The sequence below is a fragment of the Calidris pugnax genome, unplaced genomic scaffold, assembly GCF_001431845.1.
Source record: "Calidris pugnax isolate Ruff unplaced genomic scaffold, ASM143184v1 scaffold25, whole genome shotgun sequence".
Taxonomy (NCBI): Eukaryota; Metazoa; Chordata; class Aves; order Charadriiformes; family Scolopacidae; genus Calidris; species Calidris pugnax.
This window is the reverse complement of record NW_015090805.1, coordinates 480,659-497,486: the sequence shown is the minus strand read 5'-3', so window position 1 is coordinate 497,486 and position 16,828 is coordinate 480,659. Positions and strand designations below refer to the sequence as shown.

The window sequence follows — 16,828 nt, the reverse complement described above, 5'->3', positions numbered from 1 at the left end:
GTGCATTGAATTTGTACATTACCCACCATTTTTCAGTTGTTCAATGCCTGAAGTCCATCTTCAGCTGGCCTGTTCCTTCACGTACATTTTTGGGTACCCACCAGCGTACGGCTGGGGCAAGGGGCACAGGCGAGGACAGCCACCCGCAGTCATTTTTAGCCAACGTGTTGTCTGTACTGAACCACCACCTTAGCAAAATGTGAACCAGTGTGGCTCTCCCTCTGCTGCTGCTGCTCCAGCACCCATGGGGAGCAAGCCAGGGCAGGGGTGGAGGTCGTATTCATGTTGAATTCCTCATGAAAAAGCAGGGGGTGGGAAAAAAAAAAAAAAAAAGAAAGGTTTAGGAAAATGTTCAAAAGAGCTTTTTTCATTCATTTCCAATTTTATTCCTATTTCATGACATTTTAGCAGCAATAAAGGATTGTATATGTTGTATCATTTCATATGAACATGTACACCATAGTATGATAAGACATATATAATGAATTAATATAGTTTAAATGTCACAGAAGTGTATTTCTATATAGTCACTTTATAAAGCATTGCTACTTAACATAAATGTAAGCACAGTCATGTTCTAAGTCAAAGTGTCTATTTATGCTGCAATAAATAGCTTGCCATTTGCTCTAGACCATAAAAATGACATTCATGTATACCCATTTGAGTAGCCTACAAAAAAACCACCAGAGTAATTAGGTCTTTTATCTTTGAGAACAAAATATCAAATTATTTTATTAATGTGCTCTAATAGAGAAAATATAATTATTTCTGGTCACAGTAGCAGCTTTCACTGAAGATTTCAAAGATAAGACGTGTAAGATGCCATAGAAAAGAAAATGACAGCATAGTTGGTTTGTACAACGTAGTTGACATGGTAGGTAGTACATATTAGTGGTGGAAATACAAAATAGTTAGTAGGGCCTGGTGGCATTTGTCATCACCCTGTTCTGCCCGTGCTGTCATGCCATGAAATAATCTACAAATAAAAAACCCAATATATTCCTTGAAATAAATAGTCATTGAAAATTAAAAACACATTTGAAATGGATGTTAATAAGTAAGCCCTTACATTGAAATAGCTTTTCCTCAGATAAATGTTTTGACAAACATGGGTCCTCCTGCACCTGTGCCCGGATAGCAGGGGAAGAAAGGATCAAAATCCTGTCTGTAGACGTGTCCAAAACACTGTGCCTATCCCAGACCCGCCTCGGGCAGGCACCCTCCCCAGGTGCTGTTCTCCTGTTCATGAGGGCTAGTGCTGTGTCCCAAGATGGTACCCAGGACAGTCCTGCTCCCACACACACGCTGGTGGAAATCAGGAATAGTCTGCAAGCCTTCAGCAGCACCAGCCGTGTCTGTCAGGATATGTGGAGGGGATCTGGTTTTGCTGCCTCGTTTTGCTCTCATAAAGTCAATGGTTGGGTCAACTGAAGTAGGCCCAATGGAATAAACAGTGCCACATCATCATTTGTACAGAATCCTCTTCTGTCCACTCCCAGCAGGGGACATTACATACCTCTAAGCAAAACTTAGCCCTACGGCCATTCTTTCATTGCGCATCTTCTACGCAGCCCTGCAAGCGTCTGGGAGGCTCTGAGACCCCACAGGACAGGTTTCTCACCCAGAGTGGGACCCAGCTTTCAACCAGATCCCACCAACACCCAGAGAAATCTGGAGCCAGATCCAACCAACACAGCTCAAGAGAGTTTGGAGCCAGATATGTATCCAAGGCCCACAATATGAACCTTTCCCTAATGACTAGGTAGGTACAGGGACTAAATGCTTAAGCAGGACCCATGCTCCAGGCAGCCCTTGGACTATTTGCGCTGCAAAACAATCACTGTAAAAAGCACTGGGAGGTAAAAAGAGAAGGAGACAGCCTCAACATTGTCTTCCCCCACCCCAGAAGAAACCCCATCAGTCAGTCCCACCAGCTGTGTGGTATTACTGTAGACTTCGGTGGTGTTTGCCACCTCCTCAGGAAGGCCCATCTGGAGCAAGAGTTTGGAGATAAGGCTGTTGAACTTGCTCTCTGTGGTAGACCAAGGCTCTTCACTTGGGGTTGGGCCTTCAGATGTGAAGTTCAGCTCCACTGGATCAAGACAGTAACCTTCTGGCGATCTCTCATAGAGCACGTCCATCAGGTCAATCCCAGCTACTGAGGAGGGGGACGCACAGGGAATATCCCTGACAAGCCTGTAATTCTCCATCCACTCCTTCAGCCACTCGATTCGGCAGTCGCACTCCCAGGGATTGCGGAAGAGGTACAGTCGCCCCAGGAAGTACACCGGCTGGAAGACAGAAAAGGGCAGCGTCGTCAGGTTGTTGCTGTTCAAGTGCAACGCGACCAGGCTGGTGAGGTTTTCAAAAGCTCCTTCCTCAATGTAGTTGATCCTGTTGCGGTCCAGGTAGAGGACCTCCAGCTCCCCCAGGTCCCTGAACCAGGTGTTGGAAACATTCCTGAGGAAATTCCCCCCCAGGTTGAGCATCTTCAGGCACCTCAGCCCATCGAAGGAGTTTTCTGGAAGCTCACTGATCAAATTGTCATTCAGGTACAGGTACTCCATCTTCTGGCAGCCCTGAAAAGCTCGTTCATGAATGACATTTATCCTGTTGTCCTGCAGATTCAGGTATTTCAGCTTGGTCAGGCCCTGCAGGGAATTATAGGCTACTGCTTCAATCCTATTTCTCTCCAGGTAAACATGTGTCAGGTTCTCCATGCCCCTGATGGCACCTGGGATCCTCCGGAAGTTGTTCTGGAAGCAGAAGAGCTCCTGCAGAGCAGGCAGCTCAATGAAGATCCTGTCTGGGATGTTGAAAAGATTGCAGTCTGCCAGGTCTAGCTTGACCAACCGTCTGAGAGCAGTGAAGGTCCGCGTGTGGAGATAGCGAATATATTCGTTGTGGGCCATCTTCAGCTCGGTCAAGCTGGGCAGTCCCTTGAAAGCCCCTGGGGTGATGAAGGAGATATTGTTGTGGTTGAGCGACAGGGATTTGAGAGAAGGCAAGGTCCCAAAGGCCCTCTCGGAGAGGAACTTGATACTGTTTTTGTCCAAGTTGATAGAGGAGGCTTCGCAAGGGAACTGACTAGGGATCTGCCCCAGACCAGCACGATCACAGAGGACGGAGCAGCTCCGCTCCTGGGTGCACACGCAGTTGGCTGGGCAGGACCGCACACAGGCCCACACTGCCTGGACGTGGGGAACCCAAAGGATCACTGTCAGAGAGGAAGACACCGTCCCCATGGAGGTATGGGAGGAGAGAATCAGGACGCATCGTTAGCAAATATGTTAGTCACGACAGGAAAAAGAAATTACTCTGTCTTTGCCTCCCTTCTAGCCAGGCTAATTGCCACTCACTACTTGTACCCCAATGCTGACCAAGGCATTCTCATGAAAGATTCCTAAAAATCTTCTGCTGGGGCTTCTAAATCCTCTGAGAAAGTGTGTGTGTGTATATATATAAATATAAAACATCACCTAGAACATCATCTCTGATTAATTTCTGTCCCTAGACTGCAGAACTTCTCAGTGTCTCTGTGACTGGTCTCTCTGCAAGCTGACAGGGATATGGTTTGGCCAGGAGGCAGGCAGAGATACGCTTTGAAGCCTGCAGCTGTGGACGGATTATAGTATTTCTGGGGAGGGAAGAGGGGAGAGCAGGATATGCTAGTCCAGCAGCAGGCAAGGGAGACCAGTTAGTTCCCTGGGGCATATCAAATTCACGCTTTTTTGCTTTTTTCTTTTCTTTGTTCATTCACGTTTCTCCACCAGAGCCAGGAGTTCCCTGCAAGGGGAGCTGTCTGCTGCTAAGGATGCGTGCAGTACAGTGTTTAAAAACACATCCCCATTGTGTTTTGGTAGAAAGGCATGAGGAAAAACAAATTAAGGGATAGCGGTCAACTGTTTTCTTCATGATTTCACCATAGATGAGATACTCTGCACCTCCAGCACAGTTTTACTGTTTTGCCAAGTCTCAAGACAGTTGCAATAGTGTCTTACTCTTGATGGGAGCAGCTGCTTTTATCAGCCTGGCATGGGAGGGAGGTGTGTGGCTATTGCAGTTTCTTTTGAAATTAGGTCCATGCAGGTGGATGTGCAAAGAGGAAGAAAAGGTAAAAGTTCTTGGGAGCAAATCAGAGAAGAATGAAAGGAACAGGAGATGTCAGGCATTTTTGTGGAGAAAAAGCACCCAGTCAACCAGACATCTGTAAAATAAACTCATTAGACAGGAAGAACTGAAGGCAGAGCTCATTTTGTTAACTGGTCTCAAAGGCATATCCTACCAGCCACTCAACAAAATGAGAAGCCACATCAACGAAGTCTCCATGTAGTCACCAGCAGGAAACAGTGGTATTGCTACTGACCGGTTTTTCTGCTGCAGTTTATTGGCTCCCACACAAGCACGAGCCTTTTATATTTTTTCCAACAAGATGTGACATACCATCTTTACCAACAACCAAGTTTATTACAGCACCGCTGGGATCGCTGCTGCTGCGTGCCTGGTAGCCCCAAGGGCTGAGGCACAGGGAACAGGCTTTCCCCCACGCTCCTGCAGACTCTCTGGAGAGGGAAGCTCCCAGCAGCCCAGGCTGTCTCTCCTCATCAGTTTTCAGCACAGCAATTGCCCACTACAGGTGTATTCCCAATGGACATTTTCATTAAGACAGACTTGTGAAGTCTTTTGCCAGGAAGCATCAGCTTCAGCAAGCGTCAAGCTTTTATTTTTGCAGCCCCTAAGGCTTTAATGTACAGACCAAACAGTTCGAACTGCAATTGCTCTGCCCTTTCTCCATCCTTTTTAAAGGCAACATGCCCAGTAGTGTATTTATGAGTTTACTCTGCCTGTGGCTCCTTCAAGCAGGAGATTTGCAAAACCAGTTGCTGGTCAGGTCCCCTTTGATAGGACATCAACCCAGCAGCTTCCCAGCTTGATTCTGTTTGAACCAACCTGGACACTGCATGTAGAAGAGGGATTTAGGTATGTGGAGGGAGCAACCCCAAAGGACTTTAGCTGTGGCCTCTTTATCAAAATTCAGGTCCCATCAAGTCTGGCCATGCTACTGCGACTGGAGAATTAGCAAAACAGCATCACTTCAAGGATGAATGACAGTAAAGGACTCTGAGAGATGGAAAGGATTTTACACAGGTTTTCATTTCGTTTGTATGCTCTTCTCCTTTTTCCTTATCTAACAGCCATGGCTAAAAGAAAGGCCCCTTCAATCAGAGCCCTGGGCAGACAACAGGTGAGGAGCCTAAGGACAAGAAGGGGGGCAACGCACTGGCCTCAGATTGCTCTTTCTCCAGGCAGGCTGCCCAGGGGCTGCCTCCTTTGCTACCCTTTGCACTAGTCCACACTGCTGCTTGCAAACAGGGGCATATGTTGTTTTTGTTGGGCAGTTACATAAACTGAGGTCCAGACAGATTAAGGATTTGCCTGTTCCCAAATGTCTGACCGCATGTCTGGAAAGGATGGATGCAAGTGTTGCTGCTGGAATGAGAGCCTTGCATGGGCTCAGGGTGACATCCAGAGGGGCATATGTGCATAGGCTGTCCTATATGTGAGACTGTCCCAAGCAAGTTCAATGTCTAGCTACAGTCACCTCAATTTCAGCCACATCCCTGGCCTTCAGAGTGGACTTCCCCCAGCAGCTGTGTGTGAGCATGCCACTAACCAAATCCCATCCTTCCTCTCCCTGTATGTTCTCTACTCTCTCAGTAAAGGAAACATCTGTGCCCAAGCCATAGCCAGCCTGTTCTCTTTTTACACAAGGGCGATTCAGTGCCAAATTTGGGTGGTTTGCTAGTGGCATTTCACAGCACACTTCTAAGATCTCTATTTACAAGTGTATCTCTTTGCATTGTGCAGTACCCGGAAAATGAACACTTGAGGACCATCCAACTAGGAAGCAACCCCCTGGCAACAGGAGCTCAGAGGAACCCCTCAGCACCACAGTCTTTGTGTTAATTGTCCTTCTTTCTCTTGCAAAGGAACACCACCAAACCCAGAGGAGAGCCACTGCTTAGAGTATAGCAGCTCAGATCTTTGCTGTTGGTCAGATCTCCTCTGACCAACATAGCATGAGATATTCCCACCTCTCCCTCCTTACTCCTTTTCCTTCCCCCAAAAAAATGTTCTTTGCTTTTTACACTGTGGCAGCAGACAGGGCAGCAGCTGGAAGGTGCTTCCAACTCATTGACACAGAGGTTGCTCAAATGGGTGTTTAAGAAAAAGGGTGAAATGCAGCAATAAGGTCAAAAATATTCGTGAGATTAAGGAATAAACAAAATTTCACCCAGGGATGATGTCTTTTGCTTTTTCAAATACTATGGTAGTTCAGTATTTGAAAGGAAGGTGAGACCAAAAAAAGGTTTGCAGAGTTTTCAGAAGGGTAAAGAGACAATGATTGCAATAATTGAGTATTTAACCTACAGCTTTCCGAATGATCTGTCTAATCCACTACTGGGTAATGTAGAATAAGAGTATACTCACCATTTAAAATGATGGCAAACATTACCTTGATGATTCACTAGTGGCATTTCAGGTCTGGCAAGCAAACTTGAGGGATCTAAAAGCACACAGGAAGAGCAGAGACAGGTTTCATCCTCCGTCATTTCCCTGCATCATTTTCCCACAATAAGGTCTATGTTTAGAAAGCAAGAGCAAAGGAAAAAAAACTCCTCTCCACACACTTTCAAACTGAAGAAGTCCTCAGCACCTTCCTGGTGAGTATCTTTCTTCCACCACTGACCTTCTCAGGGAATCCTGCAGCTTTGTGCTATACCTTTTCACGAGCTCGTCTGCATTCTTCCCACCAGCCATGCCAAGGGCAGGTTCCTGTCATCTGAAGTGGGAAAAGATCATCAACAGTAAGACACTGGCCATCTCCCCTGGAAAAAGGTGCTGGTACAGAGGAGGGTAACCAGCTTAGCATCAAACAGCCAAAACTAAAATTCCCAACAGAAAGCATCTTAGATACATTGCTTACCTATCCGGGCACTGGCTGTGTCCTCCCTCCTGCTCACAAGGCTGCCATTAGCCGTACGAGCCAGTCTCTGAAAAGTTGGCATTTTTTTCTCGCAAGCTATCATTTAATGGCAGGAAAATCCTCTGTATCAGAGGAGGATTAGCGGAGATGGAAGAATGTGTCTGTCCTCTAAAGCTCTCAAAGCAAAACAGGGATTGCAGACAAACCAAACTGATGCTTTCTGCCCTCTGCCAACCTCCCCCACCATTAAAAAAAAAACAAAAACAAACCCACAAACAAACAAAATTATACGGTCCAGCATTGGACCGCTGCCATTCAAACAGCATTGCTGAAAGTCATTACTCCGCTCCCCATTATATAATGGCAGAGGAGGTGGGAGCGGAGGGTTCAGCCTAAATGTGATTATATTTAGGGGCAAGCACAGGCTTATGATTTCCCTTCGTTGAGCTCTCCAAACCGACACAGCTTGGGACTCTCTTCCCCTGTGCACACTTTCCCAGCCCCAGTGTGGCTCACACGCTGCTGAGAGGATGTCAGTGTGGTTTGCTTCGCTGGGAATAGCTCCTGAAGAACAAGGAGATGCCACCAGCATTGGGAGAAGGGTCAGCAAACACAGGGAGCTTGCACGGTGTATATGGGCTTGGTAACGATGAACTCTGCCCTGCCTATGAGTGTGTGTTGCTTGTGATGCTGCAGCTGGTGTGTGGAATCATAAAGACAGGTTCTGCATGTGGCGGTGTTTTAGCATTCAGGATGTGAATTGGTTTTTAAAGCCTTTTCTGACAGAATTATTATGGTTTCTTTGGAGAGTGGGTGCTGAATAAGTGAGTTATTTCAGCCTCCCGTGCCTTAGGTAATTGCATTCACCGTGTCAGAGGGAAAAATAGCTCTAGTCTTTATTTCTGAGTGAATTATTCTGGGGTTGGTTTTGGTTTTTTCAGGAAATGGAATACCTGATGAATTTATGCCTGATACAGCAGGAAAGATTCAGCTGGGAACCAGCCTGCTGCTGCTTAACTCTTCCTGCAAATGAAAGCACACAGCTACCCCAGGTTTATTTTGTTTTGACTTTCCCTCAGTCTTAAGGCATCTGGCTGGTACCTCAGGGAATTTGTGTCACCAGCACTGGGGCAGCTGATGTTTCCTATGAAGGCCCCGGCATACCAGGAAACCACAACCCATCTGATCGCAGAAAGCAGATCACCGGCCTTTAGGCCACGAAGAAAACTGGGGGGGTTGGGAGGGAGTGTTATCCCCAGCTCCTTTTTCCCCAACATTTACCAGAGCCCTAAAGGTGGTACCAGAAACCTTGTCTCTCCCAACTGCACGTATGCTGTACACAAGGAGTGGAGGCAGTGGGGAAGGAAAGTATGTGGGACTCAGGGACGTGATCAGTTGGCAGCTCCCCAGGGACTAAACCCCCTGCTTGGTTTGTACAGCAATACTGAATCTGCTGCCACACACGAGGAGGGACTGATCTGAACTGAGGCACCACGTTTCTGCTGAGGCTTTAGAATCATAGAATCATAGAATCATTGAGGTTGGAAGAGACCCTTGGGATCATTGAGTCCAACCATCTCCCCTACTCTACAAAGTCCTCCCCTACACCATATCCCTCAGTACTGCATCTAAACGTCCCTTATGCTTTGCACCACCGCTGCTTTGCACAGAGGAAAGAGATTTGCAAAGCCACACACAGGGGTGTTGCAGCCTCCGCCACGGAACTGGAGAACTTGTGGGGAGAGAAGTGGCACCAGCTGGGCGCCCACCAGCACTGGGGCAGCTGATGTTTCCTATGAAGGCCCCGGCATACCAGGAAACCACAACCCATCTGATCGCAGAAAGCAGATCACCGGCCTTTAGGCCACGAAGAAAACTGGGGGGGTTGGGAGGGAGTGTTATCCCCAGCTCCTTTTTCCCCAACATTTACCAGAGCCCTAAAGGTGGTACCAGAAACCTTGTCTCTCCCAACTGCACGTATGCTGTACACAAGGAGTGGAGGCAGTGGGGAAGGAAAGTATGTGGGACTCAGGGACGTGATCAGTTGGCAGCTCCCCAGGGACTAAACCCCCTGCTTGGTTTGTACAGCAATACTGAATCTGCTGTCACACACAAGGAGGGACTGATCTGGAGACATGTCTGGAGACATTCAAAACCTGCCTGGACAAGTTCCTGTGCAACCTGCTTTAGGTGGGCCCACTTTGGCGGGGGGTTGGACTAGATGATCTCCAGAGGTCCCTTCCAAACCCATATGATTCTATGACTGCTTTACTTCCACGTGCGCAGTAAAGGACTGATATGGATGGGACATGAAGGACCACTGAGTCCTGGAAAGTGCTATGGTGATCTGTAAAGCCACCTCCCCCAAAGGGGCAGCTTGTGGGACCTGGCAAAACACATCCCCTAAAGAGGATCCTGGGAGTCTCTGCCATGTACAATGGGTGCAGAGGCTGGTAGGCTGGGGGCTTGAGGGGGCTTGTTAAACTGGGAGCTGTATGCACCTCAGCAGTCACTTTTGGGTGGGAGGGAGGATGATGGCAGGAGGTGCCTATTGTAAAATCAGCAGCAGCAGCAGCGATGTCATTAGCAATGCTGCTGAAGCTGAATGCTCTAGCAGAAGCTGGAGGAAGGCTGGCAGGGAACACCTCTCAGAGAGCTATTACAACAGGCAGCCTCACTGTAGACCAGTGCAGATACTATTAGCTCCTGCAGGAGCTTCTGACAGCAAGCTCTGCCATCAGCATCCCACTTACACAGGTCAGTGGCTGCAGCTGGTCTGGCAATTGAGCCCAGCCCCACTCTGGCCTTTTCTACTGCAGCTGGAGGTAGGAACAGCTGAAACAGCCCATATTCTGCCCCAGCACAAGCCCTCTGAGCAACAGCCTCACCAACCACCCTGTGCTGCCATACCTGGAGCTCCTGCCAGGCCAGCAGCAGCTCCAGGGCTTACAGCAGTATATTTCTGGGTATCAGCTACGGGCAGGAGCCTCACGCATCTCCAGATCACAGCACCAGCAAGATAAGAACATCTCAGCATATGCACAGGGGAAGTAAGGGGGTCTGGGGGTGGGAGACACACTGAGGTCACAGTTCCTAGGTAAGTAAGGGGGTCGGGGGGTGGGAGACACACTGAGGTCACAGTTCCTAGGTAAGTAAGGGGGGCTGGGGGTGGGACACACACTGAGGTCGCAGTTCCCAGGTAAGTCTGCCATTGCAGGCAGACTGCTGCTCAGGGAGCATTGCCCTGAAAGCCTCTTCAGCAGATGCGCCAAGCTCACCACCCAGCACCTCCTGTGAACTTCTGCCAGCTCTTTCCACTCCTGATTCATTTCCTGGTAACCCTTGGTCCCGAAAGGGCATGACAATGTGAGAAAGAGGCCTGGTAAAAGAGGAGTTTCTAGTCAGGTAGAAAAACCTAAATACCAGAGGGTACATAAAGGAGTGTTGCATTTATTCTTAAAAGAAACAAACTTGGCCTTTAAACCACACCTCAACATTTTTCAGAGCATGACTCATGGCTGGTTAGTGCTGAGGGTTGAGCACACTGCAAATGCTCAGGGCTGGGAAGCTGCTGTAGCTGCTGGGCTAGAAGCAGACTCGGAAGCTACAGACCTTGCTACTACGACTGTGTTGGTTTTTCTTTTGCCACTAAGGGCTCTTCCTCATGACCTGTCCTGCCCTTTTTTATCTCTGAGAACTCAGAGAAGCCAGAGGTCAAAATAGTGGTGGAGGCGAGCCCAGAAAGCACCAGAGCTATGCTGACACTGGGAAAAAAAAAAAAAAAAAAATCAGATTACATCTGATCTTCTACCAAAAGAATTTGGAGAATTCAGCCTTGACCGGAGGAGCCGCCTCTGCTCTGGCAGTGTGTGCTGGGGACATAAGCCTTGGCACAGCTTCATGAGCTGGCAGTGAGGACAAGCCCGCCTGGCAGGGCAAGCCTGTGCAGACTTGATGCAAGATTGCTTCTAACAATTCATTTCTTTATGGCCAGGGGCATTTAATGTGACAGTGGGTTAAGGAGATAAATGCAGCTCCTCTCTCTGATACGATTTAAAATGATCACTGGCCACGACTTCTGTTGCAAGTTGAGATATTCTCCTTATGTTCAAAGGTTGGCTAAAAACAGCTGGTGGGACTCTTCTCACCTGTCCTGGGTTGAAGGACACAGGACTAACTTTTCTTCTAATGCTGGGGAAAATTGCACTTCTAGAAGACTCTAGTGTCTGAATTTGTGAAAATATTTACTTTATAGCCAGGCAGGCTCTGTGGGATTCAAGGTCTCAGTGTTTTTGAGCCTTGCCAGGGGCAGGGACAAGGAGGAGCAAGGCCAGGGCATTTGACCCAGGCTGGCCAACAGGATTATTTCATACCATGAACATCACATTCAATATAAATTAGAAAAGTTTGCTGCGTAGCTCTCCCTTGATGGCGGTGGGTCCAGACAACCCCTTGCCCCGGTGCCGGACCCCCGAGCCCTTCCCTTCCTCCTGAAGCCATTGCGCTCGCAGTGTCCGCCATTTGCTGTGGAGTGCACAGCTTCCTGCTGAGAGAATTGGCTGAGTATAATTCCTGTATCTTATATCAGTATTTGGATTAATACTGGTTCTTTAGTATTATTGCTAATTATTTAGTCTTAGTCTATTAAATCTATTTATATTTCAACCCTTGTGTTTCCTTGTGTTCCCCGATTCCCCTTTCCAGGTGGGGAGGGGTCATCGGGTGATAGAATAATTGTCTAAACGACAATAGATTGTTACGGATTTTCTCAAACCATAACATCACCTAACTGAAGGTGAGAGGTCTCATCTCACACATTCTAGCCTGCAGGGGACATCTCAGCAGTGCCCATTTTCACTGATAGAGGATGGCAAAACAGTCAAGGGCACGTAGCTTTTGGGACACCTCCACACCATTAGGCACCGGCCCTGGAATAAGCTGGGTTCCAAGCAAAGCACATACGGATGCTTCCACCGCTTCACTTTGAGCAGGGAAGAGGCAGAGCTGCTTACACCACCTCCACTGGCTGCTGAACATCTTCGCTCCCCTGCTTTTTATTCTCTAAGAGCTGCTTGCCTTCATGGGGCTGGCGCAGGGGAATGAGGTCCCGGCACCGCAGAGAGCCTGAGCACCTCCGCCTGCCCTGGGCTTTGGTTTCCTGAGCTTCTGTAACGGTGACCGCAGCGGCCACGGTCTGGTGCATGCTTCCCCTCATCTCACAGCAGCAGCTGGGCTGCACATCGGAGCCTTTCCTGCTCCCGCAATTGCTGGGGTGACCTTTGAAGTAGCTGCCTCACCATTTCCCAGCCGTGGGACCTGGGCTGCATGTAGGGTGGTCAACCAGCTGGTGCACAGCTCTGGAAGGCATGGGTTTGGGGTGGGGAGGAGGAGTCCTCTGAGGGGGGGACCCGCTCTGCTGTGAGCAGACAGGATGGACCAGGACAGCCATGCTGGGGTTTGCAACTTCAGCACAGCCTGCACCACTGCCAGAAGCAGTGCTCGGTATCAATATGTCAAGAGCCAGGATCTAAGAGCCTTTCCCTCGTTCAAAAGAGAGGACACATTTTCTTCTGCAGGCAGGGGCTTCTTTTATGTCTGGACTGAAGCTCCAGCCCCCAGACTTTGCCCAAGCATTAAACTCCAGGGCCCTGAGGGCACAACAGCCATCTTAGGGAGGGATCTCCCCTGGGGGCCACCCTGACCTCTGCCCAAGGCCCCAGGACTCCCATTTCAACTCAACCCTGGGTGCTGCAGCTTGCACGTTGTCACTGGTCCTCTGCCTGGTATTGGAGCCCCACCGCAGCCTGCCCACCCCCATCAGGCTGCTGTGCCGTGCACTCATCGGGCTGCCTGGTCTCATCCCAGTTGGAGAAGATCCACCCCGTCTCATGAAACCCCTTGGAAGGGAAAGCTGCTGTGGTGGCCCCTGCGATGTCCTCCCCATGTGTCCTCAGCAAGGAGGGCTGCCACCAGCGATGGTACTGCCGGGCTGTCAAAATGACTCCTGTAGGCAGCCACCGTGCCTCGTGCCAGAGGCAGTGGCTGGTGCAGCTTGGCCCCAGAAGAGCAAAGAAGGAGAAAAAAGGGAGCAAAACTGCCACAGTATGGTCAAATATCTGGCCAGGGGAGATACCTGTGTTCGTGTGGTGGAAACATTGTACTTCTTCCCTAAAGCCAGGTGATAAATCTGAAGTTGTTCATTTGTGTTTCATTGCCTGTTTGTTCTGCCAGAGGTTCTCTGGGGAGCCACTCGTGCCCTGCCAGTCCCACCACCCCTCCCCACCTCTGCAGGGTCAGAAGAAGGGGATGGCTCCCAGGCAGGACAGCATGGAGAACATCACCCACTTCCATGAGACCCTGCTGGCAAGCACCACCTCAGCCAGCCACGCTTTCTGAAAGCCTCCATGGGCTTGCAGATGGCCCCTTGACAGCAAGGTCTCTGGAAAGGAGCTCTTCTGGCTTCTCCTTAACTCCCTAGCAGCATCAAGGGAGCTGAACAGCATGGTGGCAGCCTGGGACAGAGCTGAAGATCTCCATGCACAGGGAAAAGGTTGGGTACCTGTATTTTAGCCCTTCAGAAACAAATCCATCTCACCCCAAAGACCAATTTTGGCCCCTCCTTCCCCACAGCAGCCTCTGCCGAGTGTCCGGGTTTGTTTGTTCTGCTGGGTGTACGTAAAACTGTCCAAGCCTTGACCAGCTTCCCAAGCAAGGCACAACAAACTGAAGAACAGCCCATCACCCGGTTTTACATTCACCGTGCTGGCCTGGGTTTGTGTGTAGCACATGGTAGCCCCAAAGCCACTTCACACCAGCAGCAGCTGCCACCTTGATCCATGTCCCTGTGGCAGTACAGGCCTGCTACCCAGCAGCAGGCTGCCATCACAGAGCTGATCCAGGTGAAAACTGAACATTTTTTTGCTGCTAGGTTGATCTGAGAAGGAATGGTTTCCCTAGCCCAACCTGTTACACAGCTGTGTTTGGGCTTAGGTAGAGACCCTGGATCTACAATCCCTCTCCAAGTACCCCTTAACAGCCTACCCCTCCTTGATTTTACACGACCTCTGAGACACCTCAGCCCATCCTTGTGCCAGCAGTTCCCAGAAAAACCTGGACACTGGCAGAAAAAACAGATTTTTTCCTGCTGAAGCCTGGGGGCCCTAGTGCAGACACAGCCCTGGGTGGACACCTACCCATGGACTGAGAGCACAGACAGTGCTGGGCACATCGCAGTGCTCAAATCCAGTCCAAGAATGAAGCAGCCAAGCAGCTACCCCATGGCATGGCTCAGCTGACAGTGGGCTACCTGCAGGAGTAACTCTGGGCAACTCTTCGCTGCCTGGTCCATGGCAGGAGGAAGCAGGGACAAGACAAAGCGCCCAGCAGCAGCACTTGGCAAGAAATAGCCACCAAAAAGCTGCTTACCCACAGGGAGTGTAAGGAAGTGAAGCCAATAAAGCAGCAGAAAGAGGAGAGGGTCAAGGTGGGCACCAGATTTGAAATCCCAGCCCAGCTGTTGCATGATGGCCAAGCCCTGCAGCAGGAGTGGAGGCCCAGGAGCCCACAGCTGCAGCAGGAGCATCTTCTGAAAGGGAACAGCACACTCTAGGGTAGAGAGACTGAAGCAGATGCAGTGCACAGCAAGCCACAAGCTAATGTATTCATCTGTCAGCCCAAACCTCTGCCGACAGCCCAATTAGACGTCATGGAGACCCTGTGCAAAGGGGTCAAAGAATCTGGGGTTTGGGGTGTAGCTCCGTCAGGGTAAAATCCTCCCCCTGCCTGGGAAGGGCAGGTCAAAGACCCTCTCCAAAACTGTCCAGGCCACTGACTTTCACACCATCTCATGAGGTCTCTCCTGGCCCATCCTGCGGATGTGGTTTCATGTCTTGGTCGTGCTAATCAAACAATAACATTTCTAGCGAAAAAGGAGCAGCAAGGGGCTGCTCTGCAGCAAGGGGCTGGGCACTCACCTGGGAAGATCCTGCTTCCCATTGCAATACATGTATGTGGATGCAATGCTGGAAAACAACATCATTGGGGTTACCAAGTGACTCCCCACAATACCCAGAGTAGCCTTGGGGCGGGAAAGGAAAGCTGGGCAGAGAGCTATATTAACGAAAGCTAAAGAGGAACTTGAATCTACATCTCCCCACATCTGTGCTGTGACTCTTGGCCTCTATTACAATTTTATTTTTTTTTTCCTAAAACTGGCTGGCCACGCTCAGATGTCTCATTTCGGGGATGAACAGCAGCTGGTGAGGCCTGTGTTGCCCATCTTTCTCTGTCGGGGTGTGGGGAGCCCTGCCCTCACTTCTGCCTTCGGAGCAGCCCTCGGCTCAGCACGCTGTGCTGCATCGCCGCTTTTGCCTGGCGTGTGGCCGAGCGGGCAGCTGCTGCTCCCGTGTCCCACAGGGAAAGTCAAGGCCGGCAGCACTCCCACCAGCCAACCTGCCCTCCCCGCTGAAGCCAGTCCAGGGGTGCCAGTGGTGTGGGCATGCACAGCAAGGGAGGCCCGGGAGGGTTTGGGTTCATGCCGCTTTTACTAGCAGCTGGGGAGCTGCTCTGCCCCAGCCCTTTGGCATCTGCGGGGTCATTTCCTCCCTGTGTCATAACCAGAGAGCTGCTGGTCTCCTGCCTGACTCCTCCCGCAGTGCTTTCCACCGGCTGCTGCCCAAGGCAGTGACTACTTACAATTCCTTGTTATCTAATGGGAAGGCTGTGCGCTACACACATGAAGGCAAGGACACATTGCAGTGAGCTCTGCTTTATTCTCCCTTAGTGGCTAGTGAGGCCATTGATCTTAATAAAGTTGCCTCCACAACTATGTATGGGCAGCACACAATGAACTTAAACACAGCACTGCAAACACCTTTTGAAGCAGCCTTTCTGCACTAAACACACAACAGGCAGTATGTTATCCAAGCCAACAGCCCTCCCAGGCCTCCCCAGACAGTTTATTTACCTCCTGGTGATTCATCTCTCCCACTTCTGTGACAGGATCAGTGCTACCTTCTCCCTACTGTATAGCATCAGCATTTGGGGCAGGTTCATCACTTACCTGTCTCCGCTTAAGTCATGCACTTCTGTCAGGAGCCTGCTTTCTAGCCAGGTCAGGTACTTGGGGAGAATTAGCCAAAAGCCCTGGGACTCTTGGATGGAGCGATCTGGGAGGCTGTAACTGTGCTGCAATGTGATTTTTGCTCTACCTGTTGTTGCACTTTCCCCTGCCTGACTAACACTTCTGAATCCCAAGTAACAAGGAGCACACCATCATGCCAAGCAACTGTAATTACCTGGTAATAGATCTAAAAGGATAATTCTGTTGTCTGTCAAAAATGTTGGCAGATAGGAAAGGAGCCACTCATCAAATCAGTAATAAACTTCAGTAACATAATAACCAGCACACTAAACAGAGGGCTAGAGCAGGATACACTTAGAGATGATCTGGAAGATTTGTTAAGTGAACTTATCATGCACTCCTGAGCATGTAATCAACATGGCCATGCATTCACTGCATAATCAAGCGCAGAGCTGTCAAAGAATTGGGCTGAAAACACAGCAAGAGAGCAAGTTCATTATGGCCAAGTCCTCTTTCCAGCTGATGTTGCAGTACAAAGAACCACATACGCATCTTTCACCCACGCCCCCTCCTAGCAAAGGGGCATGAGAAAGTCTCCGTGCTCCTCGCTGCAGCTGTATAAGTGAAAGCTTCCTCACACGGTACAGCGCACCTAACCACCACGTGTTGGACCACTAAGAAGGGATGTGTCATGTATAAAGGACAAAGAAACTCAGAGACCCCAAAAATGGAATGTATGAAACTCTGGTGAGAAACCC

The 16,828-nt window shown here is 49.6% G+C and overlaps 1 protein-coding gene across 2 annotated transcripts in view; it reads right to left on the bottom strand.

The window, feature by feature from the left end:
- Positions 1 to 458: 458 nt before the first annotated feature.
- The window catches only part of NYX (nyctalopin), a 32,459-nt gene continuing 16,089 nt past the window's right edge, over positions 459 to 16,828 (bottom strand). The window contains exons 2-4 of one of the 2 annotated variants that reach the window (XM_014937985.1): positions 6,752 to 6,844; positions 6,493 to 6,568; positions 459 to 3,217 (exon numbers count right to left, since the gene is read on the bottom strand). In XM_014937985.1, the coding sequence (XP_014793471.1) occupies positions 1,818 to 3,217; positions 6,493 to 6,514 (1,422 nt within the window). In that variant the 5' untranslated portion in view covers positions 6,515 to 6,568; positions 6,752 to 6,844 and the 3' untranslated portion in view covers positions 459 to 1,817. Of the gene's footprint in view, positions 3,218 to 6,492; positions 6,569 to 6,692; positions 6,711 to 6,751; positions 6,845 to 16,828 lie in introns of those variants that run through there. The other variant, XM_014937986.1, reaches the window with a different exon arrangement.